Here is a 23538-nt window from a genome sequence, read left to right on the forward strand (position 1 = left end):
CCATACCAATGCAAAGTATCTCTATATTATATCTTTTTTCCTTTTTTTTTTTTTTTTCTTTTTGGTTTTTTGAGACAGGGTTTCTCTGTAGCTGTGTAGCCTATCCTGGAACTAGTTCTTGTAGACCAGGCTGGCTAAAGTCATTTGGGGAATTTAGGTGATGTTCTCTTCAAACTGCTTCCTGCTGTTTGTTGGGTAAAGTATTTTTAGGGGTCCATGGAGACCTTTCAGGGGGTCTTGTTCTATCAAACCACATTAGCCTGGAAAGAATTCACAGATTCTCATCTTCGGGTAAGGTTCTGTCCTGGTGTCCTTCCTTTGGCAACTACATGGCATCTTTGGTATTTGACACTCTTATTCAAAGCTCAGAATTTATCTTCCAGAAGGAAACCACAACTCATAAAGAACTGGTCTCTAGGACTTGTAGGACTGATGCGGAGTCTTTATGTGCTATACATATCATTTTCTTATTTTTTCCAAGCACAAGGGGATGTGATCTGTATGTCTCCCGCCTCTTTCAAGTCTACAGTGGGTTAAACACCTTCACTTAGAGCAGCTCCAGAATTACACATTGATAAATGGAGTTGAAACTTAGTACATCTGTGGATGGGTAGTTGGTTGGTTAGTTTTTTCAAGATAGGGTAGCCCTTAGCTGTCCTGGAACTCATTATGCTGCCCTTGAACTCCCAGAGACCTGCATCTGCCTCCTGAGTTCTATGCTTATGTTTGTTTTGTTATTTGCATTGAAGCAACTTGTCAGGGGACGGAACTGAAAACTGAGCGGCATTTGAGAGATCTCAGACATGTACCCAGGTGCTAACATGGTGCTCAACAGCAGGCTTGTTTGTCTTTGCTTGTATACAGTTGCATTGCAGATCTCTTCAGTCTCTTGTTGGTTTCCTGTCTTAATTTCGTGTGTCTTCCTTTTGTATTCCTATACTCTCTTCCCTTCTAACAGATAATACTCTGGCTTCTCTTTCTTCCTTGAGATGAGGCTGCTAGACCAGTGGCCATCCTTATATGCTAAGTGGCTTGGAAATTTTCACACTTTGTCTTTATGAAGCACTTTTTATTTTTTTGTCTTTGCAGAGTTTACTCGAGAAGTGACAGACACACAGATGCCACTTGTTGCTCCTGTCATTCTCCCAGAAATGTATAAGATCTTCACTATGGCTGAGGTATGAAATCTCAGCCCAGTGGTTGCAGTGTTGTCTTGCTCTGGTCAGCATCCACCTCTCAGGTGTATGGTCATGGGATTTGTCAGTAATGCCCATACCAAAGAACTAGAACTTACAGTGGTCCAGATCAGAGATTGAATTGACCATAGTCTTTGACCTCATGACTGTAAAGAGAAGCCTTTGATAAAAGCACTTGATAAAGTAACAGAAATATATCAATACACATAGCTTCTGGTACCCTATCCTCATTGAGTTCATAATGCCACTCCTGACCTTGCCTACTCAGCCACGGATTTAGAAATAGTCTGTTACTTCATACGTACGTGTTAGTACGTATATAAATAGTGATCTGTTCACAATAATATGTAAACACTTACAGGTATTCAGCCTTCATAATCCCTTGCTCCCAATGAATACTCCACATTTTAAAAGAGATACATAAAGAAATGGGGATACAGCTCTGTATAGAGCTTGTGATTAGTATTTGCAAGGTCCTTGGTTTATCGTCTATCATTACAAATAAAGCAGCAGCAGCTACTGCATATGCTATAATCCCAGTGCTCAGGATGCTGAAGCAGGAAAAACAACCCTATCTCCAGAAAAGGAGAAAACATACATTAGCCACACCCTGTGTGATGGAATGTGTCTTTAATCCCAGCACTTGGGAGGCAGAGGCAGGCTGAGTTCTAGGCCAGTCTGGTCTACACAGTGAGTTGTAGGCCAAACTACAAAGTAAATCCTCTCTCAAAAAAAATAAATAGAAGCTATGTTAGGATTTCAAGTATTATAGGACCTGTTTTTAGTCACAGACCTGTCTATAAAAGGCTGATGCTTATAAGTTCTAACATTTTGTTGAATTATTCTCTCTTAATTATTAAAACCTATTTAGTACATAAGTGGGTTGAATCTGTATCTCTGGGATTTGGATTAGTCCTAGTTTCACTTCTGATCACATGTACACACATACACACTCCAATCCCATGATCTTTTTCCCTAGGTGTATGGTATTCGAACTCGTTCCCGAGCAGTAGAGATTTTTACTACTTGTGCCCATATGATCTGTAACATGGAGGAGCTAGAAAAGGTAAGTGAGCCTTAGGTTGGTAATTAACAAAATTTGTGCTTCAGAGTCTTATTAGCCTTTTCCATTGCCAATAACTCATTTCGTACGTACCAGAAAGCATACTAGCCCTAGCCTTGCATAGATAAATTTAACTTAACTTTTTCATTAAATTTTTAACATAGATATTTTAGTTTTAGTTATATTTCTTCAAATATCTTCCCTATATACTTTTCTTTTTATTATATCTTTCTGTTTTGGTGGTTTTTTGGTTTGGTTCTTCCATGCTGGAAATTAAACCTAGAACCTCACACATTCCAGGCAAGCACTCTGCCGCTGAGCTATACTTCCAGTCTTCCTATGTCCCTTCATAATAGATCTCTCGAGCCTTTCTACTGTTGTAAGGCTCTCCTGTGTGAAAGAAAGCTAGCTGAAAATGCCGATTCCTGGGACCCAGGTGCATGTCTGAGAAGTGGTCTGGTGGGAGAGGTTTAAGAGACTAGAGTGAGGAACTGAAGGTAGGCGTTGAGGTCTGAAGTCTTGAGGAGTTCCTGCAGTGACTGTAGCTGTGGCCTTTGATTAGGACCTGGTGCTAAGAAAACTTTAGATGCTTCAAAACTGAGAAGTGTGTGTGTGTGTGTGTGTGTGTGTGTGTGTTGAAGGTATGGATTGGAGGTTTGTTGAGCATTGACTTTGGTTTCTGTTGTCAGGGTGCAGCCAAAGTCCTGATCTTTCCCGTGGTTCAGCAGTTCACAGAGGCCTTTGTTCATGCTCTCCAGATGCCAGACGGCCCCACATCTGACAGTGGTTTTAAGATGGAGGTTCTAAAGGTAAAGATATACAATCAGTGAGACTTGGAGTTGAGAGGGAATCAGAAGTCATTGCTTCTGTGCTACTCAGGGGGTTTTTGTTTTTTTGTTTTTCTTTTCTCAGGCAGTAACAGCCTTGGTGAAAAATTTCCCAAAGCACATGGTGTCCTCCATGCAGCAGATCCTGCCCATTGTTTGGAACACTCTAACCGAAAGTGCTGCTTTATATCCTTTCCTGAGAACCCAAAGGACCGCTGCCTGAAGTTGGGGGTCTATCCTTGGGTCTCACAGTCATGTGCTCTTGGTTCTTGGTGGTGTGTGTGTTCTTAGTGTCGGGTGCTGGCACTCTGTTGTAGACTACATGCACAGCAGACTCCGGGTTCTCTGCCTTTACTCTGCGTCATACTTATGTGAGGACAGAAGTGAATTACACGGAAGAAGTGGAAGATCCTGTGGACTCAGATGGTATGTAGTGTATCGGACCCTAACAGAAATACCGGTTCTTAGGGAAAGGAATCTGGCAAAGACAAGTGAGAGGCGGAAAACGAGAAGGCAGTGAAAGCATCTTTCAGTGTATCGTGTGAGGCATGGAGAATCCGTGCCTTCCATCTCATATTTGGGGACTCAGAGTCCACTAGAAATCATAGCGTGCGAGTTGCCGCAGTGTCTAATCCAGCTACCTGTGATATTTTGCCTCTTTGGCGTCCCAGATGATACTCTCCATTTCTATATCAGTATTTAAGTATTTCAGATCAAAAATAGACATGCTGGGGAATGTTTATGTTCAATGTTTATGATTCTTTTACTCTTGAAAGCATTTACTTTCTTTGACTCTAAAGAAGGAAGCTAAAGCCTCCTCTACCAATACTTCAGGAGTAATTAGCAAGTATTTTCATTTTCAGTTAATATACAAAGATAATGTAGTTTATTTCCGGAGTGAATGTTTTCTTTTATTAATTTCTACTCTTATATACCCCTGTAGGAGAAGTCCTAGGCTTTGAGAACCTCGTCTTTAGCATTTTTGAATTTGTCCATGCGCTACTAGAAAACAGCAAATTCAAAAGCACCGTTAAAAAGGCTCTGCCCGAGCTTATTTACTACATCATCCTGTATATGCAGATTACTGAGGAGCAGGTAAGTGCTACTTGGGGACAATTACTAACTTGTATTGGAAGCTTGAAGAATGTGACAGCTTGGTCAAGTAGACATCTCATTTCTGAAACAGACAATAAGAGACTAACTTTATGTGAAATCCTAGAAAAAAATTTGGCATTATTTTCTCAACCAAATCCCTGAGGATTAGGAATTTTACCAACTCTAATGTTAGCTAAACTTTTAGAACACTTTTCCATTAGGAAAATCCAGATTAAGCTAAGAAAATGTTATTCGGACTCAACTCTGTTTTGGTGGTGTGCAGGGTATAGTAATAGACTTTTAATTTCAGCTGCTGCTGTTCCTGCCATCAACTTGCTTCTTTTGTTTTTGTTTTTGTTTTTTGAGACAGGGTTTCTCTGTAGCTTTGGAGTCTGTCCTGAAATTAGCTCTTGTAGATCAGGCTGGCCTCAAACTCACAAAGATCCACCTGCCTCTGCCTCCTAAGTGCTGGGATTAAAGGCGTGCGCCACTACTGCCGCCTTCTTTAGCCACATTGAAGTCTCAATGGCTTTCTGAGTTGCATTTAGAGAAGGAACAAAAGAGTAACAACATCTTTTAAAAAAATTATTTCTCCAGCCAGGTGGTGGAGTACACCTTCAATCCCAGTACTCAGGAGGCAGAGGTAGGTGGATCTCTGAGTTCAAGGCCAGCCTGGTCTACAGAGGAAGTTCCAGGATACAGCCAGGGCTACACAGAGAAAATCCTATCTTCAAAAAAAAAAAAAAAAAAAAAAAAAGTAAATGAATTTCCCCAGATCTGGGGAGAGTTGCAGGAAAGAGTGAAGTAGTGATTATGTTCAAAACACATTATATGAAGCTCTCAGAATTAATACAATTCTGTAGTGTTAGCATGAGGAAAAAGAATACATCAGTGTAGGCCATTGAGATGGTTCAGCCGGTCAAAAACATTTTCACCAGGCCTAATGACCTGAGTTTAGTCCTGGGTCCCATGTGGTGGGAGAGAACTGATTCCTCATGGGCATAAATGTAATTTAAAAAAAGAAAATGATATATAAATAACTATCTTTCAACACAAAAATTGGTATAATTTTATAGTAAATATCCCAGTATATTCAGAAAAATCTATTTATCACAGTAACAAGCTGATGACAGTAAGTAATTTGTCAAATTCTTTTTGGGGAGTGGTTCGAGATAGAGTTTCTCTGTGTAGCCCTGGCTGTCTTGGAACATACTCTATAGACCAGGCAGGCCTTGAGCTCACTGAGATCTGCCTGCCTCTGCCTCTTGTTCTGATTTTAAAGGTGTGTGCCACCGCCGCCTCTCTGGCAAATTTGTCAAATTCTAAAGAAGATTCTGCTACAGAGAAATAGCCATCTCTACAAATTTGGATAAATATTTGTTTCTCAATAAAAAAAAAAAAAGACTTTAAAACACTGGGAGGCAGATAGATGCCTCTTAGTTCAGGGCCAGCCAGGGCTATATAGCAAGACCCCATCTCAAAAAGAAAAAGACCTTAGACTGGAGTGTGATTGGGAGAAAAGATTGAGGTTTCCCATGGCTGCTGATAAAAAGAAGGAACATATAGACCAGAATGGCAGCCTCACAGTAACTGACCTCGTCCTCTCTCAGATTAAAGTGTGGACAGCCAACCCACAGCAGTTTGTAGAGGATGAGGATGACGACACTTTCTCCTACACTGTAAGAATTGCAGCTCAAGACTTGTTGCTGGTAAGAGTTACGTTGCTACTTCAACCAAATAACCCTCCAGTAATTGGAAATTTCTTCTTCCTAGACATCTAACCCAAGGTAAGCAGCACTATTGGGCAGCTTCACCTTAGACCTTTTTAAGGATTTAAGAAAGTTGCTCAAGAAATTTGAGACTTAGAAATTCCAAAGTTGTAGCAACTGGTTCATTGTGTCAGGAATGCTTCCATTTAGCCAACTTCCATGGCACAAACCAGAAGCTGGCAAACTTAAAAAGATTCTTGGGAGATGAGCATGCAACACCAGCTCATGATTTCTTTGGCTTCTCCAGCTGGAGCACAGGGTTGTCTCTAGGCCAGCGTGCTGTGAAGAAACTGCTATCCTGTTGGGTTTGTTGGTGAATTATGTCTCATTACTGTTGAGTGCTTCTAAGGCACCTGTGTGATAGACTTACACGAGGAGCAGGGGATATAGCTCAGTAGTAGAGCACTTGCGTAGCATGTGCAAAGTCAGCTTGACTGAATTGCTGAACCAAAAAAGAAGTAGAACAGGGAAAAAAATGTGCTATAGTGGCCTCAAATCTTCATGATCCAAGATAATAAATTTCTGGTCCATTGTCATCCAAAGCTAACTATCATTTTTTTACTTAATGCTTCATTTAATAGAGCCAAACACATCAACTATTTAGAGCTATGTAGGCATAAACACTACAGAATTTCATCAGAGACCCTGAATTAATGGGGTCACTTTTAATATACCTGATCAGGTTTTAGTATGGGTGTGTCAAGTGTTTGAACCGTCCACACACATACATTTATTTTTAGATCTTCTCTCTCCCTAGGCTGTGGCCACAGATTTCCAGAATGAGAGTGCAGCAGCCCTGGCTGCGGCAGCCACTCGGCATTTACAAGAAGCTGAGCAGACCAAAAGCAGTGGCACTGAGCACTGGTAAGAACATGCAGAAGCTGGGCTGCCCACCATCCCCATGGCAGCCAACAAGCAGCTGACAGCCATCCATAACTCCAGTTTCAGCAGACCCGCCCTCCATCTTCTGGCTTCTGAAGGCACCAGACACTCTGGCAGGATTCACAGAGGCAGGAGGGCAGGCAGTGCATGTATGTGGTAACAAGCATGCGTGTATGCAGTGCTCTCATCCTTTATGATAGGCCAATGGCACTATTAAAGTGGGGTACGTCTCGGGAACACAAGAACCCAAATCTCTTCTGGGTGGAAACACAGGAAACCAGAGCCCTCCCCATAAAACTCATGCACTGTCTCACAGGCTCTAAGCTCCCTTGCGACTGGATATGGTACATGACTTCTGTAGTAGCGCTTGGGAGCTAGAGGCAAGAGATTTAGAAGTTGAAGATCATTCTTCCTTGATACATGGTGAGTTTGAGGCAAGCGTATGTTATACCCTGTCTCAAAAAAATAAGGACTGGGGTGGAGGGACGACACATGCCTTTAGTCCCAGCACTCAGACAGACGCAGGCAAATTGCTGAGTACAAGGCGAGCCTGATCTACAGAGCAAGTTTCAGGACTACACAGAAAAACCAAAATAATAATAATAAATAATAATAGCTGATTAGATGAATCAGCAGGTAAAGACACTTAAAGTCAAGCCTGATGAACTGAGTTCAAAGAACCCACAGCATAGAAGTAATGGATTGACCTCTGCATGCATGTCTTTGCTAGTAAATGATCCTACACGGTAGGTTGGTGGGCAGGCAGGCAGGCAGATGTAAAAATATTGTTTTAAATAAATGAATTAGAAATAAAGATAAATAACTTTGGGGTCAGATCATTCTGGAATACCCTTTTCTACCTGGCCTTACCTCAAATACCTTTATTTCAGAAGTGTAGTTTGTTTTAGCAACTGCAATATCCTTTTTGCAGGTGGAAAATCCATGAGGCCTGCATGCTTGCTCTAGGCTCAGTGAAGTCCATCATCACTGACAGTGTGAAAAATGGCAGGATCCATTTTGACATGCATGGGTTCCTGACCAACGTCATCCTTGCAGACCTTAACCTGTCAGGTATGTTTTAATGTATGCCAGGATGCTAGATCTTGGGGCTTGCTATTAATTCACATACCCTTTGTTTGTGTGTCTGTGTGAGTATGTATGCATACCATAGGCCAGAAGAGGTTGTCCAGTATCCTATATCGCTCTCTGTTTATTCCTTTAAGGCAAGGTCGCGCCTTGGCTAGACCAAAATCCAGCAAGCCCAGTCCTTCGTCTCTGCCTCTGTCAGAGCTGGAGTTACAGATATTTCCTGACTTGTTGCATTGGTGCTGTGATCCAAACTCTTAGCCTAATGATTACAGAGCAAACATTCTTAACCCCTGAGCCATCTCTTAGCCCCCTTTTCTTCTCTCTTTCCCTCCGTCTCTTAGTTTTGTGTATGTTTGTGTATTTAGATTTGAGTTCAGTTCTTTAATACCCCAAGGGGTATGGCTCACCACTTGTAACTCAAGCTCCAAAGAAGCTGATGCCCTCTTCTGGCAACTACTGGCATTACAGTCATGTACACATTCACACACATCCACATAATTGAGATTAAAATCTTTAAACAAAAACACAAGAATTGTGACTCGTGTCCATTCCTTTAGTTATCGTAGTCATGATGTCATATATGTGCATGTTACCTCTGGAAAGTGCCCTTGTTCACTTGTGAAGTAATGAAAACAAATAGTTAATGTCTTGATATTCCTTTAAAAATGATTTTTGGGAGTTGGGCAGTGTTGGTGCACAGAGGCAGACGAATCTCTGAATTCGAGGCCAGCCAGGGCTACACAGAAAAACCTTATCTTGAACCCCCCCCCAAAAAAAATGATTTGGGGGCCTGGAGAGATGGCTCAGCAGTTAAGAACATTGGCTGTTTGATTCCCAGCATTCAAATGTTGACTCACAGCTGTCTGTAACTCTAGTTCCAGAGATGCCATGCCCTCTTCTGGCCTCTGGGCAGTAGGCACTCATATAACATACAAATATACATGCAGACAAAACACTCATACATATAATATTATGAAATGTTTAAATTAAAGAAGAATAATTTTAGCTATAAGGAACACCTGGTCCATACCTAGGCAATTATTGCCTCTGTATATCTAAAGTGTTAGTAATTATTTACTGGTCTGTTAGGACCTATTCAATAATTCCTGTCAATTACATATTTTAGTGTGAATGACTAAGCTACACTCTTTGACAGGCTGAATAAGTTCAGTCTCCTCAAGCAGTTTGTGCTTAGCAAGAGGTAGTAATTCTTACACTAGTGGATAGACTCTCAAGCACAATGCAGCAGATGAGGACACTGAGCATATGGAATTACAGGAGCTCAGAGGTAATTGGGATTACTTGCCTAAGAGATCACTGGAGTGATATAAAAGAGGAATGTGTTGACTTCTAATTTAAACAAAGTCCAGAGTTGACATAGCAAGGTTGAGTTTCCAGGACTGGGTATGTGCTTGAGTTTTGTAGCCTTAAAGGGAGGCTTGAATGCCATCACTAGTGTTGTGCATATTTGGTGGACTATAAAATTAATTGGCAGGTTATTAATAAAGGGATAACATAGTCAGAGCTGTAATTTATGTTCTAGTGTTGACAATAGAGGAAGAAAGTGGCAGTGGGGAAAGATTTAGATGAACTATAGTATAGGCAAGAAATAACAAGGGCTTTAGTCAGAATATTTAGTAGTCAGGTAGAATTAAGAAATTGATTCTGTACTAATCATTGTGCATATTCTTTTATATGAAACTGCTTTTTCTTTCAAATAAGTCACATATGTAGCATCCAATTTTTTTAATATTTATTTTTTATTATGTATACAATATTCTGTCTGTATATATGCCTACAGGCCAGAAGAGGGCATCAGACCCATCACAGATGGTTATGAGCCACCATGTGGTTGCTGGGAATCGAACTCAGGACCTCTGGAAGAGCAGCCAGTGCTCTTAACCTCTGAGCCATCTCTCCAGCCCACCATCCAATTATTTAACATTTGAGAAATGGAGTTGGGAAGGAGGGGAGCAAGAGGAGCTTTTCATTGTCTAAACTGTAATTGCTCTTTCATTTTAGCGTCTCCTTTCCTCTTGGGACGGGCACTTTGGGCTGCCAGTCGTTTCACTGTTGCTATGTCTCCTGAACTGATTCAGCAGTTTCTACAGGCAACAGTTAGTGGTCTTCATGAAACACAGCCCCCATCAGTTCGGATTTCTGCTGTGAGAGCCATCTGGGGGTAAGTATGCTAAATGGTGAGAAACTGACTCGGGCAGAGAACATCACAGCTGTCCCATGCATTATAATGTTTGGAAATTTCTCCTGAAGCTCTCCTTCAGGAGGAATATTGGAAAGAAAGGAAAATAAGCAATGCAGGTGACTTCAGAAAGTTCCCTTTTGTTCCTTATTCCTGTTAAAATTCGCTCCAGATGTAAAGTCACCTAGGCAGCTTTCTTTCTTCAGTGGAGGGGTTCTGAGTGATAAGTAATTTGTGTAAGAGTTGTAGTATTGTCGAGGGACATAAGTCTGACTAGCAACCACATCGTTGTGTTGATAATCCCTGTGTTAGAAACCAAATTTGAAAGAATGTGGCTTAGAAACACTGTTCATTTTTTCCAGTTTCATATCTTTTTCATAGGTTCAGACTAGAGTTTTAATAGTCAGCATGGATGAGTGTTTGCTTGCACATACGTCTGTATACCAGGTGCATATTTGGTGCCCATAGAGGTTTGAAGAGGACATTGGCTGGATCTTCTGGAACTGGAGCTATAGACAGTTGTGAGTGCTGGGATTTAAGGCCGGGTCCTCCACAGAAACAAGTGTTCTTAACTGCCAACCCCTATCCCCAGGCCTGAACAGTGTTATTTAAGGTTCAAATTTAAGCATCTCAATTGAATTCTATGCATGAGAAATACAGTTTATCTTTCTGTCCTATCTTCTTAACTTTTGAAACAGTAACCGAGAAACCATGCATTGAGAGAAAAAGAGGGATGCTGGGAGGGATATCCTTAGGGAGCACTGCTGTTAAGTGTTGAACAGTGAGTGGCACAGCCATGAACAAAGACCATCTTTTCCTTTGCAGTCTTGGTAAAGCTGATCTTTGGATCTAAATGAATTTAAAATGTATTGTACTAAGAGAAACCACATACAGCTTTTCAGAAAGCTCTGAAGCCATTCTAAGGAGGGAGCCCTAACCTGGTTAACCACTGCCCATATTGCTTCTGACCTTTGTAAAACTTGATTTCATCTGCATGAATTAATTATTTCCTGAAGCCTTAGACATCCCTGTGGACAGTTGTCAGTATGAGATTAAAAGCAGGTGCTGGAGAGATGATTTAGCAGTTAAGAGCACATACTGTTCTTGAAGAGGACCCAAGTTTGGTTCCCAGTACCCAGTCAGGCAGTTCACAACTACCTGTAACTCCAGCTCTAGATCTGAAACACCCTAGACCTCCTCTTACACATAAATAAATAATAATACTTTTATGAAAAAAATTAGCTGGGCGGTGGTGGCTCACACCTTTAATTCCAGCACTCAGGAGGCAGCGGCAGGTGGATCTCTGTGAGTTCGAGGCCAGCCTGGTCTACAAGAGCTAGTTCCAGGACAGGCTCCAAAGCTACAGAGAAACCCTGTCTCGAAAACAAACGGGAGGAAGGAAGGAAGGAAGGAAGGAGGAAGGGAGGGAGGGAGGGAGGGAGGAAGAAGGAAGGAAGGAAAAATTAAAAGCCTTTGCCTACAAAATAAGAACAAAACCATTAAAAATCTATATATGTGTGTATGTTACTTAAAAGTTTAAAAATGGGCCAGGAATAAAACCAGGATAATAAATTTAAAAGTAGATTATGAATTGGTAAAAGAAATGAGTCTATTCTGTGTTGTGATTACACAGAAATGTTCAAACTGAGAAGAGTTTGATATGTGTTTACTCAGGGTAAACACCCTTGTTTCCTGGGGTGTTTTAGAAAATAAACACTTTCATTTAGTGTGTGTGTGGTACATATATGCATATGTGTGTATATATATACATACATGTGTATGTGTGTGTTTGGTTACAATAAGCTTAAATTTTATAGTCAGAAAAAAATAGTGAGAGGCTGGAGAAATGGCTCAGCAGTTAAGAATGCTCAGTGTATACTCATGAGTACTGGAGTTAAGATCCTAGCACCTGCTGGGTGGTGGTGATGCACGCCTTTAATCCCAGCATTGAGGGGCAGAGGCAGATGGATTTCTGTGAGTTCAAGGCCAGCCTGAACTGGTCTACTGAGTGAGTTTCAGGACCACCAAGGCTACACAGAGAAACCCTGTCTCAAAAAAAAAAAAAAAAAGAAAGAAAGAAAGAAAGAAAGAAAGAAAGAAAGAAAGAAAGAAAGACAGACAGACAAACAGACCCTAGCACCTGTGTAACAAGCTGGCCACCCTGCACACTTCCATAACTCCAGCTCCAAGGGAAGTGGGAAGAGACAGGAGAGTCACCTGAGGGAACAAGCCTTAAGTTTAGGAAGAGAGCGTGCCTCAAAGAAGAGCAGGTGAAAAGTGATAAGGAACATAGTGCCCTCTTCTGGCATCTACATGTACACAGACACATGCACCTGCATGCATACATGTGCATACAGCCAAACATTTACTCAAAAATAAATAAAAATCTTTAATGTGGAGATATTTTTAATACCTAATGTATAATTCTTAGTGACTCCTTAGGCAGTGATCTGTTGATTTCCGTAATGCCAGAGAGTAATGGGCACTCATACCTTTACAGAGTTATATAAATGACCTCAGACACTGGATCCCCTAAACCCTGTCTGTAAGTTCTAAGAGCTACCCTGGGGGGCTGGAGAGATAACAAAATTAAAAGTGCCTCCTTCTCTTGCAGAAGACCTAAGTTGGGGGTCCCAGCACCCAGATGGGGCAGCTCATGACCCCCTGTTAGTCCAGCTCTAGTGGGGCTCAAAAAACCTCTGGTCTCTATAAACTTCTGTATTCTCACACATACCCCCACACACCCAAAATTATAAAAATAATAACAAAAATAAATCTTGGGTCATAGAGATGGCTCAATGGTTAAGAAGTACTCACTGCTCCTTTTTTGTTTGTTTTTTGGGGGGGTTGTTTGCTTTGTTTTATTTATTTATTTTTTGTGCATTTTCTTGACCTTTTGAGACAGTGTTTCTCTGTGTATGTAGCCTTGGCTATCCTGAAACTTGCTCTGTAGGCCAGGCTGGCCTTAAATTCACCGAGATACACCTGACTCTGCCTCCCGAGTGCTGGGATTAAAGGCGTGCACCACCATTGCTGGACTCTGGGGAGTTTCCTTTTCAAGTTTCATTGTATTTTTAAGTATTTTGTATGTGGCCATGTGCATTTGAGTGCAGATATCTCTGGAGGCCCAAGAGATACAATGTATGGCAGTTGTGAGCTGCCCAGTATGGGTGCTAGGAAACAAAAGCAGGTCCTCTAGAAGAACAGACTGTGCCTGAACCCCTGAGATCTCTTCAACCCCTGGAGTTTCAAATATAACATTTTTGTTCATCATAGCATCCTTGTTTTTTCCTTTTGTACCATCTTTAATTAATTTATTTTTTAAAGATTTATTTATTTATTATGTATACATTCTCCCTCCATGTATGCCCACACGCCAGAGGAGGGCACCAGATCTCATTACAGATGGTTGTGAGCCACCATGTGATTGCTGAACTCAGGACCTCTGGAAGAGCAGCCAGTGCTCTTAACCTCAGAGCCATCTCTCCAGCCCCATCTTTAATTTATTTCCCCATGCAGTTGCTTATATGACAGTATAAACAACCTTAAATGATTTCTGAAACAAGGTATTTGTTGATACATAATTAGACTTCTGTCAGATTTCTCTAGTCATATTTATGACTGATGTTTTTTCAGGTTTTTTGTTTGTTTGGTTGGTTGGTTTTGTTTTCTTGTTTGTTTGGTTTTTTTGTTTGTTTGGGGATTTTATTGGTTTTGGTTTTGTTTCTCTGTGTAACAACTCTGGCTATTCTGGAACTCACTTTTGTAGACTAGGCTGGCCTCGAACTCACAGAGATATGCCTGCCTCTGCCTCCCAAGTGCTGGGAACTGGCTTTTTTTTATTAATTATGTATGTATTAATTTAATGTGCATGGGTGTTTTGCCTGTGTGTGTGTCTGTGCACTAGGAAGTCCAGCACTGTGAAACTGAGCTTCCATGTGCGTGCTGGGAATTGAACCTGAGTCCTCTGCAAAAACAATTCTTCTAAACCCCAGAGCTATCTTTCCAGCCTCCACTCCCACCCCAGGTCTAACTTCCAAAGGCTGAAATGACACCTCACTTTGATCAGCTCTTGTTTTGTTATCTTGTTTTAATTACAAGGGCAATGATGCTAATTTTCTGTTCTAAAAAGATCCACTTCTTGGCTCAAATCAGTATAGCAATATACAGCTAAGAGTTGGAGCATCAGCTAGGAAGCTGTAGTGATCCAGACGGAAGCTCCTACTCCGTCTATAGTAGGAGATGGGAGGAAGCCATGAGAAGGTAGGGACAAAGCTCTGGAACTACGACTTTTTCCTTTTCAAGATCTAAGGGTACAAAGTTGCTAAAGCAAAGAGAAGTAGTGTAGACTTGTCAATAAATAGTAAGCTTAGTAATCAAAGTTTTGATTTTTCAGTTATTTGTAAGAAATATATTCTGGAAGAACCAATAAGCAGTGACCATATGGTGGTTTACAACTATCTCCAGTTCCAGGTTACAGCGCCCTCTTCTCAGGCACTAGGCACATGAGTTGTTTCAGGCAAAACTCATACATATAGAATTAAATAAATCCCGGGGCTGGAGAGATGGCTCAGAGGTTAAGAGCATTGCCTGCTCTTCCAAAGGTCCTGAGTTCAATTCCCGGCAACCATGTGGTGGCTCACACCATCTGTAACGGGGTCTGGTGCCCTCTTCTGGCCTGCAGACACACACACAGACAGAATATTGTATACATATAAATAAATAAACATTTTTTAAAAAGAATTAAATCCAAAACAGTTTAAAAGAAAAGGAAAGAAGTAAGGTCTGAGCAAAAAGCAAGTCTATGGCAAATGCAAGCCCATCAAACCGTAGCTTCACTGGTCACTGTGGAATTTTACGTGACTATAAAACCAACAAGAGTGGGATGTGATGACACACACCTTTCAGCCCAGCACTCTGGAGGCAGAGGCAGGTGAAACTCTGCGTTCAAGACCAGTCTTGTCTGCATATCAATTTCCAGTTCAGTCAGACTGCATAGTGAAACCCTGTCTTTAAAAAAAATTATTGACTACCTACTAACAGGGTGTTATCTAGAGAAACAATGTTTTTATTTTTATTTATTACTGTCATTCTATTGTAATTTTTAACTAATTAAAATTAATTTACTTAATTAAGGGAGGACATGTGGGCATCTGCAACCAAAGCACACAAAGAACAACTTGTGGCAGTCAGTCCTCTCTTTCCCCTATGTGGGTCCTAGGGATCCAACTCAGATCCCCAGGTTTGTCAGCAAAACACCTTTATCCATTGAGCCATTCGCCAGCTAGCTCATCCCCTGCTACTACCATTCTGAAAAAGGGCATTGGACTGGAGGTGTAGTTCCATGGTAGAGAATTTGCCTGGTATGTGCAAAGCCCTGAACTCCATCCCCATCAGAAAAGAGGGAAAGTGAAGGTTTAAACAATATGTTTGTAGCATTTGTATCCTGTGAGAGACAGTAATCAGTATTCAGTAAATATTTGTTGATTAAGAGGTGAATAGACCTGCATAGAGAAGTTTAGACCCCAAAGGTAAAGTATTAACTTTGTAAGTACACATAAGACTGTTTACATAAATTAAACTCAATTTTGTCCTCCCAAAAACTCAGCACAAAAATTTGTTACATGGAAATTAAAAAAGTCTCCTATTATACAATTGTAATGAAAAGATGTTTTAAGACTACATTTGGTTTTTGTTTTTTCTTTTTGTGAGTTGTCTTGTTTTGTTTTTGAGACAGGGTCTCACTGTGTAGCCCTGGCAGCCTGTACATGCCCTGTAGACCAGGCTGATCATGAGCTACAGCATACAGGCGGAAGCAGAGAATAACTCCAAGAGTGGTTCTCTCCCCCACTGTGTAGCGTCTAGGGGCCAGCTCGGGTCATCAGGCTTGGGGGAAGTGCCTTTACTGGCCGAGCCATCTTGCCAGCTTTATACATCCAAACCTTGGTAATTAACACTGGTCTGAGGACTCATAAGACATTTAACCTAGTATCTTAATAGTTTGGGTGTGATGATATAACTGAATTTGCCTCATCACTGGAGAGGAATGAACTTTTTTCAAAATATTTGATATTTTAAGAAGGTAGAATTAGAGGTGCTGATATTCATGTAGTATGCTACAGAAAGATATAAAACCATAGCTAACTATAGAAGTGGCTCTATAAAGCTGTGTATTCATGTCATCTAAGATTGGAAAGCCTAAGCATTGAAGGGTCTGCTTATGAGTAACTCTTAATTATCTCTCTCTCTCTCTCTCTCTCTCTGTCTCTCTCTAGTTATTGTGATCAGCTGAAAGTCTCAGAGAGTACACATGTGCTTCAGCCCTTCCTCCCCAGCGTCCTTGATGGACTAATTCACCTAGCAGCCCAGTTCAGCTCAGAGGTCCTCAACCTGGTGATGGAGACCCTGTGCATCGTTTGTACTGTTGACCCAGAATTCACAGCAAGCGTGGAAGGCAAAATCTGTCCCTTCACCATCGCCATTTTCCTGAAGTACAGTAATGGTATGCTATCAGGAAAGCTGTGTTGATGAGACATGCCAAAAGAAGTGGTGACTGGTGGGTTTAGGAAGCTGTCCCTGGAGTCATCTTAACAGCATAGCAAAGAAATAGTTCGTATAGATACAGCTGCATTACAGAATAGAAATCAGTTTCTGTCATTTTATTCTCATAAGGACCAAGAAAGATAGTGAGTAAAAGACTAACACAAAAAGATGTAATTCAAAACTGGTGATGAAGTAGGAGAGGAAGTAACTTCCTGAGTGGTCTGGAAAAGGAAATCCTGGGACTGGGGGTGCGGGTCTGTGGTAGAGCCCTAACCGAGCATGTACCAGACCCTGGGTTTGATCCCCAGCACTGGGGAGGAAAATACTAAGGAAACATGCAAAGGAACCTTGCACATGTGAAGCAAGTGCTGTCTGCCAAGCTACCTCCCACCCTGTGAGTTTGAGCCTTTGTGTGGATTATACACACAGGCTTTCATACTTCCATACCCAGCATGGATTTTTTTTAATAATAGTAAAAGTTAAGTGAAAAGATAGTTTTCCCCCAGAACATGCATAAAATATTATATGAAGTTTTAGTTTTTATTTTAAAAGAGGATATGTGTATAGCTTTGTATACTCGGGGGGAAAATGCCAGGAGAAAATGTATCAGAAGGTTATTTCTACGTGGTGGGATTACAGGATTTTCTCTCTATTAATACTTTTAATACTATTAATACTTAAAAGCATTTTAAGTTTTTATGGTCAGTATAGTTACACCTATGTACCAGAAAAAATATTAAGAATATTTTTTGTTTTTACTATTGAAGCTAAAAGATGTGTAGAAATATATATCCTACCAAATATGATATTCTACAAAACATGCTATTTAATTTATTTGGTTGGTTTTTTTTTGTTTTGTTTTGTTTTGTTTTTACTTGAAAAATGTGTCCTGAAGACCATGCTTGTTGATCTCATTCTTTTTAGGCTTCATTGGTTTTCTATGAAATGACTGTATCTTTTATTTACCCATTCTGTTAATGGAGAGCTAGATCTTTTTTGTTTGGTTGGCTTTTTTATTACAAGCAATGCTGTAGTTACTTTTAACATATGCCTTAGTATACACCGCATATATCTTTTCATGCTACATAAAATGTCTGGGTCTCTTTATGTATCCTTGGCTGTCCTGGAACTCACTGTAAAGACCAGGCCGGCTTCAAACTCACAGAGATCTGCCAGCCTCTGCCTCCCAAGTGCTGGGATCAAAGGCATGTGCCACCATACCCAGCTTTTTTATCTTCTTAACAAAGTATCAGTGGGGGTTTTTTGTTTGTTTTTTGGTTTTTGGTTTTTTTTTGTTGTTTGTTTGTTTTGGTTTGGAGGCTTTTATCATTTGGTTTCATTATCATTCCAGGTGGCCCAGAAGAAAAGCCTACTTTAACTTTAAGAGTAGCTATTAAAAAGTCCATTCCCTGATGAAAACATTATATGTTTTGAAGACTTAGCATCCCCTTGTTCTTCAGGTGATCTATATGACAGGCTACTCCACTTCCCAAGTGTGAGAGATAGAATCTGTGCAGACATTTTTAACTTGTTAGATGTAGAACAAGAAACAAGCATCATTAGAGCAGGAGTAGGCAGGACTCCATGTTGCCTTATCCGCTTCAGATCCTGTTGTGGCCTCGCTGGCTCAGGACATCTTCAAGGAGCTGTCGCAGATTGAAGCCTGTCAAGGCCCGATGCAGATGAGGCTGATCCCCACTCTGGTCAGCATAATGCAGGCCCCAGCAGACAAGATCCCTGCAGGGCTCTGTGCGGTAAGTTGTTACAAGATCTGTGAGTGGGAGAAGGAAAGAGTGAGAACTCTGCCAGGTGCCACCCACAGATCCCACCTATGGACAGGAAGTCAGTAAGAGCATTGGAGACTTGGGATGTTATTTTATACTGAGCTGCTCTGTCCATGAGGACAGGAGTAAACCCTGTCTCGGAAAACCAAAAGGGAGTGAGAATGTGTGTTCTGAAACTAGCTGTATAGGCCAGGCTGGCCTTGAATTCGCAGAGATCTGCCTGCCTCTATCTCTCCCCAATGATGTGGCATGCACCACTGGTAGTTTTTCCCCCAATGCTTGTGTGTCTATGTATACATGTGGGGGCAGGAGGACAACCTCTGTTGTCTGTCAGGAACACAATCTCCCTCCTTTGAAACAAGATCTCTCAACTTGAGACTTACTAAGTAGGGTATGCTGATTAGCCAGCAAGCACCAGGGAACCTCCTTTCTCTGCCTCCCCAGCACTAGGATTACAAGCACCCATGCCACTATACCTGCCTTTTTACACGGATCCTGGGGGTAGAAGTCAGTTCTTTATGTGACAAGAGAAATGCTTTACCAACTGAAACATCCCCCTAACCACTGTTAGATACCACCCACCCCGTGGCTAATAAACTGTAAGCACTGTAATGACACTGAGAGTTCCAGCTACCGAGCAGGCATCCTGGCTGTTAGGTGTCTCCCATCCCAAAAGTAATTTGACTTTTTTTCTTTCAGACAGCCATTGATATCCTCACCACAGTAGTTCGAAATACAAAGCCTCCCCTTTCCCAGCTCCTTATCTGTCAAGCCTTCCCTGCTGTGGCACAATGCACCCTTCACACGGATGATAATGCCACCATGCAGGTATGTGAGACTTGGAAATTAGAGAGAAAACAGTTTCCCAGCCATAGCCATATAGTAGGCTGGGGGAAAATAGTGACATGTGATTATGTTTTTGAAATAAATTCTCTTGACTCCAAATTTAGTTAGAGAAGCCTGGTTTGCTCTGAGGTCTGCTACAGCCTTAAAAAGTGTGAAATGCCAGATATCTGGCTGACTGTGCTTGGTTATTGATGCTATAGAGGAGCTTAGGTGTCAGACTTGGTGCCTTGGAACTCTTCTGAAGATTCTGTTGATACAGTAAACAAAGCGGTAGACCTGGTGAAGGATGTGTTAGCTGTTTTTCAGGTCTTTATAGTATAGGAACATGATAGTAGATACTGGTCAGATTGGAAATTTCTAGGCAAACAGTAATTTGTGTGAGATCTCATGAAAACCTTTAATACTCCTGCTTATTGCTACATCTAAGAGATTTTTTTTTTTTAACTACCAAAGATAAATCTTTATAGTTAAACCTCAGCTTGCTTGGTGACTGGCCCTTGTAATGAGAAGTAGGCAGTTTTGAGATAGCTGGTTGGGTAAAGGAAGGATTGTATTAGTGCCTGTCTTTATCTGTAACAGTAAATTCCTGCATCTAGTGTTAGGAGCCACATGAACCCTATAGGCTTACTGCTCCCATGAGGCATAGACCTCTGTCAGCAACAGTCTGGAGACCTCCCTGCATCTATTCCTCTCACTTCTGCTTCCACAGAATGGTGGAGAGTGCTTGCGGGCCTATGTATCGGTGACACTGGAACAGGTAGCCCAGTGGCATGATGAGCAAGGCCACAATGGACTGTGGTATGTGATGCAAGTGGTGAGCCAGCTCCTGGACCCACGAACTTCCGAGTTCACTGCAGCCTTTGTGGGCCGTCTGGTCTCCACTCTCATCTCAAAGGCAGGACGGGAACTTGGGGAGAATCTGGACCAGATTCTTCGTGCCATCCTCAGTAAGATGCAGCAGGCGGAGACACTCAGTGTCATGCAGGTAAGAGCAGTGGGGTACTAGGCTTTTGTCTGCATGGGTGACAGGGAATCAATTGAGTATATGTGCCTTGAGTTGTTTGACTCTCTCACTATTCTTATAGAACAGTTAAGTAAAATTGGATTTGCTCTGGCCCAAGAAACATGAGCAAAGACAGCCTCATGTTCTGTCCTGTGAATAGACTCTGCTGTATATAAAGATATATTTTACGTGTATGAGTGTTTCCCTTGCATGAGTGTGTGTGTGTGTGTGTGTGTATACAAATACATACATACACATACATAAGTATAAGGAGTTGAGTTCTTTGGAACTAGAATTATAAATGGTTTTGGATACTAGGAACCGAACCCAGCTCCTCGACAAAAACAATGGTGTCATTAACCACTGACCCATTTCTCCAGCCCAGACTGTTTCTTTCTCTTCTTTTTTTTTTTTTTGTTTTTTGTTTTTTGTTTTTTCGAGACAGGGTTTCCCTATAGTTTCTAGAGCCTGTCCTGGAGCTAGCTCTTGTAGACCAGGCTGGCCTCGAACTCAGAGATCCACCTGCCTCTGCCTCCCGAGTGCTGGGATTAAAGGCGTGCGCCACCACCGCCCGGCCTCTTTTTCTTCTTTTTTTTAGTGGTCTCTTTGTATAGCTCTGGCTAGTCTAGAATTCTCTATGTAGACCAGGGTGGCCTCTCAAATTTAGTAATCTGCCTGCCTCTGCTTCCTTCCTAAGTACTGGGATCAAAAGTGTTCACCACCATGCCCAGCCCCAGACTCTCGTTTCTTTACTGACTGGGCTATTCCCTCTCCTCCTGTGCCTATGGAATCTGTTTTCCTGAAGCAGACACTCTCTTGTTCTCTTCTAGTCTCTGATCATGGTGTTTGCTCATCTGGTGCACACTCAGCTGGAACCTCTGTTGGAGTTCTTGTGTAGCCTCCCAGGACCTACTGGCAAACCTGCCCTGGAGTTTGTGATGGCTGAGTGGACAAGCCGGCAGCATCTGTTTTATGGACAGTACGAAGGCAAAGTGAGGTAGGGCCCTATCTTTCTGCTCTGAGCTTTCGGCTTCTACTCATATTTAAATTTTTCTTCCCTGACTTGCACTTGATTTTTGTTTGTCACGCCAAGCTGTCCCTGTGGTCTCCGTTCTATCTTTCTCGATAACCCTTATATTTGAATATCTTTATGGTGAAATTCCCAATAAAACAATCCGCAGAGTAGAATGTGTATTTCTGATTTCTGCTAAGAGCCTCCTCTGGAACAGACTCTGCCTGGTTAAGTACAGATAGTGGCTTATTCGCCTTTATAAACCAAGCCTTTGCTTTATAACTCTGTAGCCTAGACTTCTGTCTTTTATTTTTCGGGTGCTGGGAACCAAACCCAGGGTCTTGAGTTTGCTAGGCAAGGCTTCTACCACGTAGCTAAATCCCTAACCTCTCTTGCCTAGGATTATTCGATTGGGTCTCATTACCTAAATTACTCATTACTAAATTACCTCATTACTGTAGACAGCTATTGTGTGTGACTTGCTCACCCAAACCTTGTTCAAGCTGAGCAGATAACAGTAGACCACCTCATAGGCACCAAATCCTATTCTCAGCTGAGCGCTGCTACTCTCCTAATTAGTTGTGAAAAGAAGTTTCCCCATTAGAGGGAGGGTCTCTATCTTCTAGAGTGAGCTCTGGATGGGAGCTGACTGTCATTCTCTGGCTCTTCCCAGCTCTGTAGCACTATGTAAACTGCTTCAGCATGGCATCAATGCAGATGACAAGCGGCTACAAGATATTCGTGTGAAGGGAGAGGAGATCTACAACATGGATGAAGGCATTCGTACCCGCTCCAAGTCAGCCAAAAGTGAGTAAGGCTTCCATTCTGCAGGGTTTTAAGAGTTTGGGGTAGGTCTGTATTTTTATTGGTGGGTTTCATAAAGAAGAAGCTGAATGTATGGATCCTTCTTGTTGAAAACTGGGGCAAATAATCTTGGGGACAATGCTCCCCAGCTTCCATTCTGGGGCTCGGCTCTGTTACTGTAGCAACTGATCTCTAATCCCAGAACTCTCTTACATCTCCTTATTTCTTAGCTGTTATATAAAACACCAGGCAGAATTAAATGTGAATTATTCTTTGCTGGCTGAATGTAGTGAGAGATGGTGTAGATCATCTGAGAGGATATGAGAGGAACTGTAGGGAGGATGAGAGGTGCCCCAGTGACAGTCTGACTGGAGGTCTTTTCACTTCCTTCCTAGATCCAGAGCGGTGGACAAACATTCCTTTGTTGGTCAAGATCCTAAAGCTGATTATCAATGAACTCTCCAACGTCATGGAGGCCAATGCGGCTCGCCAGGCCACTACTGCTGAGTGGAGTCAAGGTGCACCAGGCTTTTACTTCCAGGAGACTTTAACCTGGAGGACCAAGTTACTTAATGTTATATGATCAATTAGGTTTATTAGGCACAGATTTAAAGGGTATGGTGGGGATGTTATTGAAAAGTTGCTCCATGTCTGGCACTGTCCGAGCTATATTAATTCTCACAAAGGTTGAAGGTGGGGGCAGCTAGGAAGCAAGCTGCCTACCCTAACCTTTCTTTGAAGCTTTAGTTCTTCTGTTAACTCACTGGGAAGGTTTGGCCATCTTTGGTTCTTTCACATTGGAGAGGATGGTAATCTACGCTATAGAAACCCTTGGCTCTTCTGTTTTGTCCTTTTAAGATTTGGGAGGGAAAATGCATGACTGTTTCATCTGCTTTTAATCTTCAAGTAGATGACTCCAATGATATGTGGGAGGACCAGGAGGAAGAGGAAGAAGAGGAGGAGGATGGTTTAGCTGGCCAGCTTTTATCTGACATCCTTGCTACAAGTAAATATGGTAAGCCATTTGAGAAAAGACAGGACAATGTGGTAAATACCTTTTCTGTGCACACTGGTGCCAAGAGTGGATTACCTGAGCAAGAGGAGATATGGGCTTACAAGGGGTGTTTCTTGGGCTTTTGCCCCTTCTGCCTTAGCCATGGGGTGGTAAATGCCACTAAAGGCCTGATGATGGGCCTCTGTCTTGACTCGCCCTGTGTTGGTTATGTCTGACAGAGGAGGATTACTATGAAGATGATGAAGAAGAGGACCCTGACGCCCTGAAGGACCCTCTCTATCAGATTGATCTGCAGGTGAGGATGTCTGTAGATGTCTTACAAGTGACAATGCATTTCAAGCCATGGAAACAAGATGTGGCCTCAAAACCATTCACGGTTCTTTATGAGAACTACAAGAAAGTGGAGGTGG

The 23538-nt window shown here is 41.8% G+C and overlaps 1 protein-coding gene across 5 annotated transcripts in view; it reads left to right on the forward strand.

Moving 5' to 3' along the window:
- Ipo9 (importin 9) overlaps nucleotides 1–23538 on the forward strand; it is a 47044-nt gene that overhangs the window by 19991 nt on the left and 3515 nt on the right. For 3 of the 5 annotated variants that reach the window (XM_038349438.2, XM_038349440.2, XM_038349442.2), the window contains 19 exons: nucleotides 1090–1178; nucleotides 2176–2262; nucleotides 2949–3068; nucleotides 3172–3272; nucleotides 3454–3512; nucleotides 4030–4181; nucleotides 5792–5890; nucleotides 6708–6814; nucleotides 7764–7903; nucleotides 9944–10103; nucleotides 16397–16623; nucleotides 18270–18418; nucleotides 19148–19276; nucleotides 20004–20279; nucleotides 21128–21294; nucleotides 21983–22116; nucleotides 22509–22631; nucleotides 23021–23128; nucleotides 23347–23423. In XM_038349438.2, coding sequence (XP_038205366.1) covers nucleotides 1090–1178; nucleotides 2176–2262; nucleotides 2949–3068; nucleotides 3172–3272; nucleotides 3454–3512; nucleotides 4030–4181; nucleotides 5792–5890; nucleotides 6708–6814; nucleotides 7764–7903; nucleotides 9944–10103; nucleotides 16397–16623; nucleotides 18270–18418; nucleotides 19148–19276; nucleotides 20004–20279; nucleotides 21128–21294; nucleotides 21983–22116; nucleotides 22509–22631; nucleotides 23021–23128; nucleotides 23347–23423 — 2504 coding nt within the window. The remainder of the gene's footprint in view (nucleotides 1–1089; nucleotides 1179–2175; nucleotides 2263–2948; nucleotides 3069–3171; nucleotides 3273–3453; nucleotides 3513–4029; nucleotides 4182–5791; nucleotides 5891–6707; nucleotides 6815–7763; nucleotides 7904–9943; nucleotides 10104–16396; nucleotides 16624–18269; nucleotides 18419–19147; nucleotides 19277–20003; nucleotides 20280–21127; nucleotides 21295–21982; nucleotides 22117–22508; nucleotides 22632–23020; nucleotides 23129–23346; nucleotides 23424–23538) is intronic. The other 2 variants (XM_038349439.2, XM_042056059.1) reach the window with 1 other exon arrangement.

This window comes from Arvicola amphibius, chromosome 12 (genome assembly GCF_903992535.2).
Source record: "Arvicola amphibius chromosome 12, mArvAmp1.2, whole genome shotgun sequence".
NCBI lineage: Eukaryota > Metazoa > Chordata > Mammalia > Rodentia > Cricetidae > Arvicola > Arvicola amphibius.